Source organism: Pimephales promelas, chromosome 1 (assembly GCF_988280905.1).
Source record: "Pimephales promelas chromosome 1, fPimPro1.hap1.1, whole genome shotgun sequence".
NCBI lineage: Eukaryota > Metazoa > Chordata > Actinopteri > Cypriniformes > Leuciscidae > Pimephales > Pimephales promelas.
Genome location: NC_142769.1, coordinates 23,872,797 through 23,887,816, shown reverse-complemented (window position 1 = coordinate 23,887,816; position 15,020 = coordinate 23,872,797). Strand labels below are relative to the sequence as shown.

General features: G+C 37.2%; 1 protein-coding gene across 2 annotated transcripts in view; it reads right to left on the bottom strand.

The window, feature by feature from the left end:
- Window positions 1–15,020, bottom strand: part of LOC120469136 (neural-cadherin) — a 283,986-nt gene that overhangs the window by 143,189 nt on the left and 125,777 nt on the right. For both annotated transcript variants that reach the window (XM_089129359.1, XM_039657904.2), the window contains exon 6: window positions 8,339–8,588. In XM_089129359.1, coding sequence (XP_088985485.1) covers window positions 8,339–8,588 — 250 coding nt within the window. The remainder of the gene's footprint in view (window positions 1–8,338; window positions 8,589–15,020) is intronic.

Genomic DNA, 15,020 nt, shown 5'->3' with positions numbered 1-15,020 from the left:
AAACAAAGGCAATGAGCAAACTCCAATGATTACAAAAGAACACTGACAATGCACTCTTAATCATTTTCACCCAAATTTCCAGCATCACATGAAGTGTAACTTGTGAAGTGGAGTGGACTGACTGTTTCACCCCGCATTACCATGTCCCGTGGTTCTCAGTAAGGCAAGGAAAGCCCGGGCTAGTGGGTAATAAACATCACTCAATCTATCTTACTCTTTGTCCTTGGTCAGGTTGGTGCCAGTTAACAGATCTGGTAATGATGTACTGTGCAAACGCTATGGCATGAGTGACAAGGCTCATTTTCAGGCGAACTGAAGGAGCCCGACGCCTTGAAGCGGGCAAATTAGTCTGCCCAAATGGAACAAACAGCAGTGACAGACATTGCAATTTACTCAATTACAGGCCAGACACATATAGGCTATCCTGTGCACAGAAATGATGTAGGATAAGAGAGATTGAGTCTTTTCTGTTTGAGGAAAGAAGGGGTTTTGAAAGAGACTAAAAGTTCGAATCTGAGGTGAAGGGAGTATACAACATTCATACTCGCTTTACTCAGTTTTAATATTCTCATTAAGGAAGGGATGAACGAGGCAAACTACACTATCTTTCAAAAGTTTGGAGTCTGTAATATATATATATATATATTATTAAGACTGCATTTAATTGATAAAAAAATACCGTAAAACAGTAATATTGTGTAAAAATTATTACAGTTTGAAAGAACTATAATCTATGTTATTTTCAAATGTTCTCAGCAGTCATTACTCTAGTCGTCAGTCTTCAGGTGCTTCTTACTAAAAAACACTTACTTAGCAACAGAAATGAATAAAATAATAATTCATAAATTTTCTTTCATAAAAGTTAATTAAAAAAAAAGAAAAAAAGAAAAATCGTACAGATTCCAAACTTTCAAAGTAATGTAAGTAGGTGTGAAGGCAGAAAAGAAAACAAACAAAAAACACACTTATGAAATATGATTCTCAGAAGCCTATAGTCTAATTCAATTGTTCATACAGCCATAATGAAAACACATAGTGAAATATTTGCTTTAATTATGCCATTGTCTATCAAAATATATGTCAATTTAGTCAGAGTAACCTAAATTGAAAGGATATTTTCATATAAAAAGAAACAAAAAACTAATTAGCAACAGTCTCATGGATGATGAATTTATGTAAGTCATTAATTACTATGACAACCAATGTGAACTTGTTAACAAATGGACTGCAGTCTGAAAAGGGAACTATCATAATCTAACTAGCAGACTTACTGTAATAATCATTCGGAAAAATCAGGTAATTTCCCTGCAGTGCGAACAAAGCCTTGCAGCTTCGGCATAGCTGTAAAATAGCTAATTCAGATAACGATTCAGTGTGGCGAAGAGTGGGTCTAATTACACTACAGCTATTAGCCATCCACATTTCTAAATCGGTTATACAGAAATAGCTGGACTAAATGTTATTCCTGCTTGGACAGCAGATAAGCTGCTGTAATAATCAGATAACTTGCTGATGTTTGTACCTGCGCAGACATTAATTAGAGGGCATTTCATTTTAATGCTCAAGTGTGTTTTTCAGCACAGTTTGAACTTTCCTGAGTGCAGTCCTCAACTATTATTTGCATGTTCACCAAATAAAAAATGAAATATCCCCAAACAACCCGGTCTCATCCCAAGACGTCATATAACTGACGTTTTGGGACGTCTTTTGACCATACGTCAATATTCGCCTTTTTAGGGCCCCCTTAAATGTCGGTAGATGAGGTTATGGGATCCTAACTCTACCCCAGACCTAAACCTAACCCTAAACCTAACCCGTCACCTAACTGACGTTAAAGGTAAAGCGTCAGTTGTATGACGGCCCGGGATCGCCATCTACCGACGTTTAAGGGGGTCCTAAAAAGGCGGATATTGACGTATGGTCAAAAGACGTCCCAAGACGTCAGTTATATGACTTTTTGGGATGAGACTGTGTTACCCCAAATGGCAAAAAGGAGTAATATAAAAGTCTTCTACTAACTAGGAAATCAGCTTTTATGCAGCATCTTTAGGAATGCAGCAAGCATCATATGAGACTACATTTTTCAAAATGACAACTGAAGACACGTAGCTATTTTACAAAGCAGTTTAGCAGCAAAGAACACTTGCTCAACATGAAGCAGCATTCGAAATTCGAGCATTCGAGGGGTGGGGGGTGGTTGGATTAAAGGATGCGGGTGATGTCAGCCAAAAATAATCACTGCAGAGGCAGTACAAGTTATTACATTTTTTTTTTTTCAAGATTTTTTTTTTTCTTTGAAATAACATTCATGAATGGATGGAACATGCACAATAACACCAATGTGTATTAAGAAAGTAAACAGGGTCATTTTTGATTTAATGTTTAAATTAGACTCTCAAGCCGTTCACGTCTCAAACTCATGCTCTCGGGTATAACCATGCAGACACAGATGCACACACAGAATACAAATGGATAAAGTAATTAAAAAAAAGCCTTTTAGGGGACTGGAAGCGCAATTGAAACAAAAATCTCCCTGGCTCACCCATTCTTTTTTGGACTCTCTGACCGAGGTCTGCCCCCCAACCCACTCCCCCGTTCTCGGTTTCTCCAGCTTCAGCTGAATGCACGGCTGATTGAATCTGCCTCTGATTCAGTGAGCTCTCTGCCAGAAAATCAGTCAATTAAAATGGCCAAGGGCCATAGCTCCACCAACAAGACGGAAAAAAACAACAACAATAACAATCTGCAGTCAGCACAACAGAAAAATCTGCAAAATGAGAGGCAAATTAATAGAGGGAAGACCTTATCGACAAGGTCTACACAAGGGGAGATGGAGATAAGGAAAGGATAGACCACATAATCAGGAAGATAACACTGTAGAATGATAGCTTTTTGCTCATAACTAGAAGGGAAACGTCAGGCCAGCTGCAGACTGTCCTCAGAGCAATCAGACAATGATTGTACACAATCATTCTAATAAATAATACTGACAAATTAACAGAAAATTTACTTGATTATTACAGTTAAGGTTACAAGCAAGTTCCCTTTCAAGGGAACATCAACAATGTGTTTAGTCGCTGACACAACGGGAACCCCTTCAGAGGGTGCCGGTGTCTGAAACAAGTGTGCTAAACGCCAAGCTCCGATTGACCATGACGACGTCAGTTGACATCTCGGAGTATGTGACTACGTGTACATATACATTTATGATTGAGTCGACATTAAGATTTGCTGTCTTCAGAAGCTACACGATGCTACTGTGTGCTCTGCCAAGTCTCTAGAAAAAAAAAAAATGTTTGTTTGTTAGTCCTAAAGGCAAGTTTGCCCATCTTATGTCTTTGTCTGTCTTTGTTAGGAGGGTAAAAAAGAAAGAAAATATGAAGAGTTCAGATGCAAAAGCCTCTAAATGCCATTTGAAATTTTCTTCTTTAATGATGATTTTTATCAAACTTGTATATTTAAGTTCAGTGATTATATTTAAATGGCAATGATAATTACCTATTAATTGTTATTTAAGTGAAATTACTGAACTTAAATATACATGTTTGATAAAAATCATCATTAAAGAAGAAAATTTCAAATGGCATTTAGAGGCTTTTGCATCTGAACTCTTCATATCTAAGTTTGAAAGATATAAAGATAAAGAGGTGTTAACAAACAATACACCAAACTTACAGACTGCGTGTTCTACCATGCATGCACCCGATATATGATGATGGTCCTTATTGGAGTGGAGCATGCTAGAGCAGAGAGGGTCATTTACTGTGAGGACAGTCTGCTCTAGCCTCACCCTCTTCAATACAGATGGGAGTCTGACAGCTGTGTCTTGTGGTTTAGGTCCCACGTCCACTGAGGCAGCAAGTCGATTCAGATCACGGGGCTCATAAATGTAGCTCGGAGCGGAGCTTGACACAGGCAGTGCCCTATCTCAGTGCCCTTTCTACGGACTCCGAGGGGCCGATTCCAGATCTGGAAGCTTGTACTGCAATTTATTCCAGGCAGGATGAGGATCTGGCATCAGAGGGGTCCTGTGTGCGGCTGGTGGGCAGTCCTCGTTTTCGAAATCTTACGTGATTTCTCATCACTCTGACTTAACGAGAAGCGCCTTGAAGCAAGTTTGATGACCATTTTCTCACCAGCAGTCGGGACCAACTGTCAAAAACAAACCTGCTGTTCTTTCCTGATATCAAAGTCGTCGAAAGCCTGTCTTCATCCAGTGTTTATAGCCCGACGACGTTGGATTATTTGATTATTGTTGGGTTCAATGAGCCTTGGGTGGAAGAGATGCTTGCTGGTTATCTATCCCCCACATTGGCTTCCGCATTGAAGAGGCCGGCCATACGTACATAAATACAAGTTATTGCTGGATCACAGTGGCAGAGGCTGCATCTGTACGCCTTTTTCCCTGATTGCTCTGCTCCTGGGAGTCCTGGCAAGGGTTCGTCATTAAGGGGTTTGCCTACTACTTCCCTGTTCTGGTTGGCCAGACTATGGTTCACAGACAAATCTCCTTGGGAGATTTTGACCAGGAGGGGCCATCTGCCCTAGGCTCAGAGGACAATATTTCACCCCCAGCAAGAGACCTGGGAACTGTGGGTCAGGATCCTCAGGGGGTTGTAGATACCATTCTTAACTCCAGGGCTCCATCCACTTGGAAGCTGCTTGCTTCCTAGTAGATTTTGTCCCTGCAATACTTGCCATACAAATATGAAATCTATCTCTTTAGAAAGCTCAGAGTGTCTACTTTTAAATTAAAAAAGTAAACAAATATTAGAAAACTAATATTTACAGTTTATGTAATTCTAATGAAACCAACAATTTTCCCTGTCTGACCTCATTATTATTTATTTATTTTTTTTCAAATTTGGCACCACCCGTGCCTTGTGCAAGTTCTTACGGTAATTGTCCACATGAGCCAATAATATCCCATAGTGAGAAGTGACTCGATTGCTTCAATAAATGGTCTCTGAAAGCACTGTTTGAGTCACTTATGATGTGCATTTGAAAAGCAAAATGCACTAAACATGAAGAACACAGATAAACTATATTTTGGTGCAGTCTTGTGTTTATTGTCTTCATATATAATAAGTCAAAGAGTTTCTATCTTCTTTTTATCCAGCTACAGAGATAACTGTATTAGGGATTTCCTGGAGCGTCATAAGTGTTTTTTTTTTTTTTTTTTTTTTTAAAGTTTTTAAAATGTTGTGTTAGTGTGTGTACAGAGATTTGTGGTGTAACATGTAATTGTTGTCTTTTATTTGTTTTATTTTTTGAAACATGTTGGCCGCCAGTTTTGGCCAGGACTCCCTGTAAGAAGAGTTAGTGTAACTCAATGGGACTTTTCCTGGTTAAAAAAATAAATAAAAACATAATGTGTTTTTAGTGCTTAATAATGCTCTCGCCTCAATATTAAAATATATATATATATATATTTTAAAAAGTAAGGCAAGGAAGGTTTATTTATATAGCACATTTCATACACAATGGTAATTCAGAGCGCTTAACAAATAAGAATAATTAAAACAGTTTATAATAAAAAATAAAATAAAGTACAGTAAAAACAGTCGGACGAATGGTGGCACAGTGCTCATTCAGTAAATGCACAGCTAAACTTAAGTGTTTTGAGTCTGGATTTGAATGTGACTACTGTAGGAGCACGTCTGATCTCCTCTGGATTATGCAGCTGCGGCTACATAATATAGCTAAAAGCAGACTCTCCTTGCTTATAGTGAACCCTTGGTATTTTCAATCCTAAATGTAACTGGGAGTCAATGTAAAGACCTGAGGACTGGTGTGATATGTTCATATTTTCTGGTCCTGCTGTGAATCCTGGCTGCTGCTTTCTGTATGAGCTGCAACTGTCTTATGGTCTTTTTAGGAAGGCCAGTGAGGAGTCCATTACAATAATCCACCCTGCTGGTGATAAAAGCATGCACAAGTTTCTCTAGTCTCTAGTCTTGACTGGAAACAAAGCATCTAAAATAGCATGCCGATTTAGTTAATGCTTTGACATGCCTACTGAAACTAAGGTCTGACTCTAGAGATACAGATTCCTGACTTGACTTTTAGTTGTTAGACCCCTAGCATCAAGGTATGCATTCACCTTGAGAACTTCATCTTTGTTTCCAAACGCAATGACTTCAGTTTTGTCTTTGTTTAACTAAAGAATGTTTTGGCACATCCGACTGTTTTCTTCATCGATGCATTTAAAGTAATTGGCACAGGGAGTCAATGGGGCTGTAGTCGTTAGGCAATAGGGCTAAGTAGAGCTATGTGTCGTAGCTGTGGTGAGCGATTTGGTTCTTTGTCATCATTTGGCTCATTGGAAGCATATATATATTGAACAGGATTGGCACAAGAATTGAGCCTTGAGGGAATGTTCAAGTCATGGATGTCCACTCAGATTTTGTCTCCTATACTCACATAATAACCTCTCCCTTCTAAGTATGACCTGGACCATTTTAGGACTATTCCAGAAAGCCCCTCCCAGTTTCCCAGCCTGTCAAGATGTATATTGTGATCGACAGTGTCAAATGCAGCACTGAGGTTGAGTAGTACCAGCACTGATAATTTGCCTGTATCAGTATTTAAGCGAATATTGTTTATTATCTTTATGAGTGTGGTCTCTGTGCTGTGGAAACCAGATTGAAGATTGTCAAAGTATCCATTCAAGCATACTAATTTGTTCACCTGATTGAAGACAACTTTTTCAATGATCTTGCCTATGAAAGAAAGATTTGAGATCAGTCTATAGTTGCTTAAGATTGTCATATCCAGATTGCTCTTTGGATGGGCTTGACATTGCAGTTTTCAGGGAGTTTGGAAAACTCCCAGAGAGAAGAAAGGCATTTACCACTTCAGGAGATCTGGTTTCTTCCAAAATTTTGCCTTCAATTTCTTTGAAAACAGAGATAGTCACTACTTTCTCTGGTTGTGTTGTGGTCTGATATCCCTGACCCCAGAGCAAATCAAGGATGCACTGATCACCTTTGTGATATTATTGATTTTCTCAGAGAAAAATGAAGCAAACTTATGGCACTTGCTGTCTGAGCATTTCACTGGGATTCTGGCTTTGGGGGTTTGTCAAGTCTCTCTTCAGTAGCAAAAAGAGTCTGTGTGTTATTTAAGTTGCTTTTTATAATATTCGAGAAGAAAGTCTGTCTAACTTTGCCTAGTTCAATACGAAAAGCATGGATGCTGTCTTTGTAGATGTTATAATGGACTGCAAGTTTTATCTACCGCGCTCTGCTCTTCTGAATTGACTTTTCATATTTTTGCACAGCTGTTGAGTTTCTCAAAGGTGCTTTTTGTCTACCACTATTCTTCCTGACTTTCACAGGAGTAATATCATATTATACTATTAATATTAATATAATAATAATATATATATATATATATATATATATATATATATATATATATATATATATATATATTTTTTTTTTTTTTTTTTTTCTGCTGTAAAGTTTAACATTTTAACATGGGGGGATGCAGATTTGACTCCCTTTTGGAAACCCCGCCCCTGTAGCAGCTCATTTGCATTTTAATGCCAGGCACAAACCCTCAAAAAGTGAAAACTTCAACATGCTATATAAAAAAAAAAATATCTGTTAGGTATTTTGTGCTTAAACTTTGGGTATGAGCACAAAATATACAGGAATTAGTCAAATTTTGCACAATATGCGCAATCCCTGTCGAAAATTCAAGTCTTGTAACAACAACATTCATCTGGAGCAAATGAAACGAGTGAGTGAGGGGAGGCAGGTTTGTATGTCAACTCACTGTCAGAGAGATGAGCGAGTAATGGAAAATATGGTACAGAATGTGGAAAATGAGTATTGGAAGCATTTCAGATATTTCAGTATTGATACTGAAAAATCAATATTCTTGACAGCACTATATTTCACTTATTTCAGATGCCTTTTTAAAGTCTACTAATAAAAAATGAGTATATTATATATCAAATTCTTTTTTTTCCCGCCCGTTACAGCAGCTGTCAGCTGAAAATGTTTTGCCATCACCTTGGCATTTCATTCTTGTCATACAGACACACACCAAGATTCTGAGCTGAAAGCATTGGTACATTTTAGGAAGTGCCAGATGTGAACATGCTGTTAGTGTGGATGCAAACCCATGGCAACACACCGAAAATATGCAGAGCAGGAATTTTGGAAAAAAAAAAAAAATCTTACATTAATTAATATAAACTACTATTATCTTTTAAAACATTTCCTGGTTATGGACGAATAAAGTAGAAACAACAGACCTCCATTATCACGTTCCTCATGGGGTAATGGGATAAAGGCTGAAGGGTGGTATATGGAAATAAGGAACTCACACAGGCTGCGAGAACTCCGGAGGCTCATCGTTGACGTTGGCCATTCGAAGACGCACAGTGGCTGTGCCGGTTCGGGGCACCTCACCCTTATCCACCGCCATCACTACGAATTCATACAGGTGGTTGATCCTCTCATAATCCAGAGGGCCTGACGGGAATATGGTGCCATGGGCTGAAATGGTGAAATCTGGACTAAGCGTGTAGTATGTGATATCTGCATTCTGCTCCGAATCACAATCACTGGCTGATACTGCAAAAGAGAAAGAAAAACAGGATATGGGTCTTAAAAAAAAAAAAAAAAAAGCTGCTCTACAGAGAAGTGCAGAATCAGCTAATAGGATCAATCTTTATTTGAGCTTCCCTGTGTAAATAGCTTGGGCATACGCGCTTGTCAAATAAACGACTAGAACGGTTATACATGACTGGAAATCATAAGATCCCAAGCTGTGAGTCTTATTGCATCTGACAACTACAGCAAAATGCAATGGCGTTCAATAAGGTGTGAGCCTGTTTCAAATGAACTTCAGAATAAGGCACTGCATACACCGTAGCTGCTTTTCACATCAACTCAACTAGTGTCGACAAAAGGGGGTAAACATTACTCAAGCCGAGGTCCAGTGTTCCTGATTCTACACTATAGGAAGCCCTGATTTGTATATTACACATTTAAATTTATAAACTTATAAGCAGCATTATAAATATCAAGCATTATAAACAACATATCCAAAGAAAGAAATAAAGAAAGAAATGTTCGACTGAAAGAAATGATCTGTTTTTGCTAAACAATAAATAAATATTATTTAATTATTTATTATTATTTTTTATATATATTTACCTGGAATATTTCCTAATTTGATATTTGTAGGCAAAACTGGATTTAAGGACGGTAAGCGGTAACACTATTTCGATAGTCCACTTTAGACAGTTTAACAACTATAAGAAACTTTGCAACTACATGCCAGCTACCAGTCATTAGAGTATTAGTAGATCTTCTGACATCCAACAGACATTCTACCGACTATAAGCAACTTTGCAACTAGAGGTTACTTCTAACCCGAGGGCTGCACAACGTATCGCTTTAGCATTGATATCATGGATGTCATGTATAGCCAGGGATTGTAGTTGATCAGTGATCAGTACAGGCCAGCTGCTCCCCGGTTCAGAACGCATGTGATTTGCTGATTATTTCCAAAGTTTAACCATCAGAGAAGAAAGTTTATCATTTGTATGTGTTTTTAAGTCAAATCAGGCATCAAGCGCAGGAGGACTCACACACTGTTTTCTGTGCGCATACACATAGCCGAGCGGAGAGCACTCGAATACCCAATTCGGTTCTTTCTTTTGAGCTTAAACAGACACGTGCACACAAAAAAATGAAGTCAAAATGCCTGTCTCGGCGAGTATCCTCGTGAACACGGTCGGTTATGTGTTGTAAACTGAGAAAGAAAACAAATTCATTCATCTGAAAGGGACAGCAGACTAACGTACATGCAGCTCTTGTGTCACCAATGGTGATCAAACAACAAAAGAGAAAATTACTTGTAGCTTAACAAAGACAAATTGTATCAAGTAATTATATTAGTTATATTTCATTTATACAGTGAAGAGTTTTATTTTTTACATTTGATTATCCAATTGTTGTACCTGAATACTGTTAATTTACCTGAAACAAGCACTGATTATTTCAATTGTATCTTCCTTCTATTGTTTTTATATTTGCTCTAATTTGTTTATAATTTTATATGCAGAATCACTCCTCAACAAAATCACCACAATTATTATAGAATGATTATTTCTTTTCAAATAGATCTATTCAAATCATCTGGTGAAATTGTTTGTATATAGCAATAATATATTGCATAAAAACAAAATATCACAATGTAAGTTTTTTTTCCCCGCCCTAACACCTAACAGTCTACTAATGTGAGAGGTAGTTGACATGTCGTTGCAAAGTTACTTATAGTATTAGTAGATTGTCCACTTAATACATGCAAACACTTTATATTGATGGTCCTCCTACAGACATTCCAGCCCGTTCTCATCCTTTAACGTCATATAGAACGCTATATGCAAAAACGGTGCTATACTACGCACATGGCACCCGTTATCGTTAATATAACACGCGAACCCAAGACGTTATAAATCCTTTAGCGTGAATATGACACGCACACCCTACCCCACACCTAAACTTAGCCCTCACAGCGCGTGTTATATTAACGATAATGGGTGCCATGTGCGTAGTATAGCGCCGTTTTGTCATATAGCGTTCTATATGACGTTAAAGGATGAGAATGCGTTGGACATTCTACTGACTATCAATATTTTTTTTTTCAACTATGTGTCAAGTTATTCTACTAACCTTAACCCCAAGTCTAATAGTAAAAATGGTAATGGTAATTGGACTGCATTTATATAGCGCCTTCATAGACCTAATGGCCACCAAAGCGCTTTACATTTGCCTCACATTCATACACTCATTCACACACCGACGGCGGTGTCAGCCATGCAAGGCGCCAGCTTGGTCAGGTGGAACCGAGGATTGAACCACCAACCTTTCGGTTCGTGGACAACCCACATGAACCACTGAGCCACTGCCACCAATTAACTCCAATTAAATGTCAATTAACTCTAATGAGAGTTAATTGACATTTAGATGCAAAGTTAGTGCTAGCCAGTAAGCTAATTCTTGAGCTTTTCTTTATAACTGACGGAAGCATTTGATTTTTTGATTATTGCATGAGGAGTGCAAAATTAAATCAAATATTCAAACAGTTCATATATTACATGTATCAACAAGTGAAAACCGTCCATAGTTGTGAAAACCTGAGCTTCTGAAATATTACAGGCCAAAAAGAGCACTATTGTAAAATACTATTTTGATTTTATCAATTCATTTATTCAGCTTTTATATCTACCAGTTAACTAGCCCGGGCACTTTTACAGATGACGTTTATGGTTAATCCTCCTTCAAGTCCTCTTGAAATGTGCTTGTTGAGTGTGTGCTTAATCAGATCCTCCTGATCGCACCTAACAAGTCCTTGTGGCATGTTCCCAATCCCCCTCTACCTCACTCAATTCCATCTACTGCAGTGAGGTCCATGAATTCCATCATGGGAGAAGTAAAATAAAGACAGGAAATTAAACAGGATAATTCCATAATGATATATCGGCTAAAATCTAATATTCTGCTGTACATGAAGCTGAAGTGGACCTCCAACAATACAATCCAGCAAACCTAAGCCATTACGAAAAAGACTGTTCCCACAAATGTTTAAATAATAAATTGTCCACCTCATACATTATGAATGCTTGATTAGACGCCACATGCTAGAAATTATTCTTGCAAAGTAGCCCTTCTTCTGTTCTTCTGAATAGGCTTGACTGGAGCAAGCATGATATTTCATGCTGGGTAGAGATAATTGTTATGAAGCACACACAGACGTGTGTGCAGATGTTGGTTGGCATGCACCTGCTAATCAGCACATCTGCTGTACACCTCACCACATCACCTTTCTCATCCTGCCAGGAGTCTCTGTGTTAAGCTCTTAAAATGTCTGCCAAGTCCTGTTATTCTTCAGACCAGCAGCGCTTTTTTAATCTCGATAACTTTCCAGTCTTCGTTTGTTTTGTTCTCTTTTGTTTGCCATTGTGTCTGCATATGCAGTTTGTCTATTGTTCAGCAGTTGTTGTTTTGTCCATCACATTTCTGAATTGCTACAAAAGCAGCTGTGGTTATCTAAAATTTAATGAGAATATGAAAGCTCTTCTTATCATGGCTGAGGGCTTGTGTTTTCCATTCTGTGTGTTACAAGTGCACTCTCAGGAGTTGGTACAAAGACTCCGGGTTCAATGTGCAATTTAGACACATGAAAGGGCACATCAGGGGAGAAGTGCTTCAAAGGTGGTGTTAAACATAATGATAGAGGAAGAATATGTCATCTTCTCGTCTCATTGTGAGAAAAAGACTTTCTTCATTGGGCCACACTTGTCTCAAATTGCACGGCTACAGGGTCGTCTACAGCCCGTCCATGGATTGGCCGATTGAATGCAAAACTGCAAAACATTTTTTCACTCTGAAAAGCTCTAATCTGACTGATGAATGAATGTTGAGAAATATATATATATATATATATATATATATATATATATATATATATATATATATATATATATATATATATATATATATATATATATATATATATATATATATATATATATATATAAGCAATGTATGACCTTCTGCTTTTGAAGAACATATGGCTGCTTCATATAATTCAATTGTATCCAACAATGTTGTGGATTTACCCATTTAAACTGCATGACCACCAGTAACCTAAAGTGCTAATTCACCCAAATGCATGTACACTACCGTTCAAAAGTTTTGGGTTGGTAGGACTTTTAAATATTTTTAAATCTCTCATGGTCACAAAGTCTACATGTATTCATAAATACAGTAATAACAGAAATATTGTGAACAAAATATTAAAAATTAAAACAACAACAGTTTTCTATTACTTTTTATATTTTAAAATGTAATTTATTCTTGTGATGTCAAAGCTTAATTTTCAGCATATTTCCTTAAAACTTCACAGTCACGTGATCATTTAGAAATCATTCTAATATGGCAATTTATTGCTCAATAAACATTTCTAATGATAATTTTGAAAACTGTATTTTTGTGGAAACCGTGATGCATTTTTTTCAGAATCCTTTGATAAATAGCAATAGCATTTATTTGAAATATAATTTTTTTACATTACACATGCCACTTTTGATCAATTTAAAAGTATCCTTTCTAGATAAAAGTCAAACATGATATTACAGCATTCAACTGCACAAAACAATGCATGTTAAAGTTACTCACTAGTCGGAACGTGTAAGTCACATTGTGAATAAGCTCTTGCAGCAACAACGCACTAAAACTCATAATATTATTTGAGTTTTCACAAAGCATTTGTTAAATGCTAACATGAATATTTGGTATGTTATTTGCTAGGGGTGTGACAAGATCTCACGAGACTAAAATGTGACAAGATTAATAGTGAAATTTCGGCGCCAGAGCAGATCTACTGGAGCAAAAAAAAAATTTTGACGCAAAAAAATGAAATAAATTTTTTAATTACTATTTTTATAATAATAATAAATTATAATAATATTTTATATTATTATTATTATTTTCATATTATAATATGGTGCCATGGGCTGTTTTATATTTATTTATAACTATTTTATAATTATTATATTATTTGCGAATTTCCCCACCACTTTTTGCCAGGGTTGATATTGTCCCCAGCACTTGGTACATCTCACAGCACGGATGTACCAATACAAATAAATAAAACATATCCAGTTAACTAGCAGAGCATTCATTTGTTAAATAAGAGGCGATCTAGCATGCTGAAATGTATTGACTAAATTAGTGATTATGTCTACTGAATGAGTCTGTCGTTATCATATTTTGTCTCACATCTGTGTAAAATCACAGATCTAATTGCCTTGTGGCATTTTGTCCTCAACAATGTTAAAGACCCAGTGGCCTTGTAAAAAACATTTAGCAAAGGAAACCCTTTAAAGCTACACTGTGTAACTCTTTTAATTTATTCTTAGCTAAAAACACTTAGTTCTTTCAAAAATATATGTGCTCATTAATGTATATTTACTTTGTTCGAGTAATAAAGTATTCTCGTGAGTGTATAATATGCCATTGAAAATAAATACGGGTAAGGGGTTCTAATGTCGGTCGCCATGTTGCCCCTCCATCTTGAAAGTACATTAGCCAAATAGGGACATACCCGTTAATTCAAGCTTCGCCTTTCGCATTTACGTTTGATTTAACATTGATGGATGAGGTCGAACTGGAAGCCATGTTAATCTTGGACTACATTGGCCACCGTAGAAGTTAAAACGAAATCAGAAATGAAAGGAACAGAAACTAATATTCACTGGATGGTCATTTACCTTTTCACCTCTAGATGGGGGTAAAAATCACACAGTGTAGCTTTAAAATGTTTCTTATAGATAAAGCAAGACAAAAACGTTTGATGGCGGAGGATTCGTTGCGCAACAGAGCCTAATTGAGTTTTTGAATGCGGAATGCGCATGCTAATGCTAATTGATTGTGGAATGCGCGCTCAGCACCGCTGCATCTTATGCGCAGTCACGAAAGTAAACCGTGAACTCCCTGATGCGCGCAAATTAGGCTACATTCAATGGTCTGTCTCACAGTATCAAATCAATCTCTGAAAGGTGTAGTTGTGGCTCTGGTCTCGGTTTGCACAAATATTGAGAGAGTGCTGTAACGTCTGAAGAAAGACAGACAAGGGAGGCTCGTGAACTTTTAATCGGACTGCAATAACAGCTGTAGGCTAAAACAAACGCACCAGTCTAACTCGCTCACTCGTTTCACTCCCTGAACTCACCGCTTTATCCCCATAACAGCCAGTGCGAAATAAAACACACAATTATAAAGAGTATGCGCTACAATATGGTTGCACCTGAACTTATTGTTTGCACTTAATAAGTTATTTATTTTTGTTATTTATTTCTATTTTCAATTTGTGGAAAGGAGTTCAATTATGAGGTCACACAGACTCAATCAGTAGTTCTGGAAGCTCATAAATGTACAGTAAGGTCTGAAGTGACTCATGTAAAGTTCTAAGTCAGTTCTCAATGGGTTTAT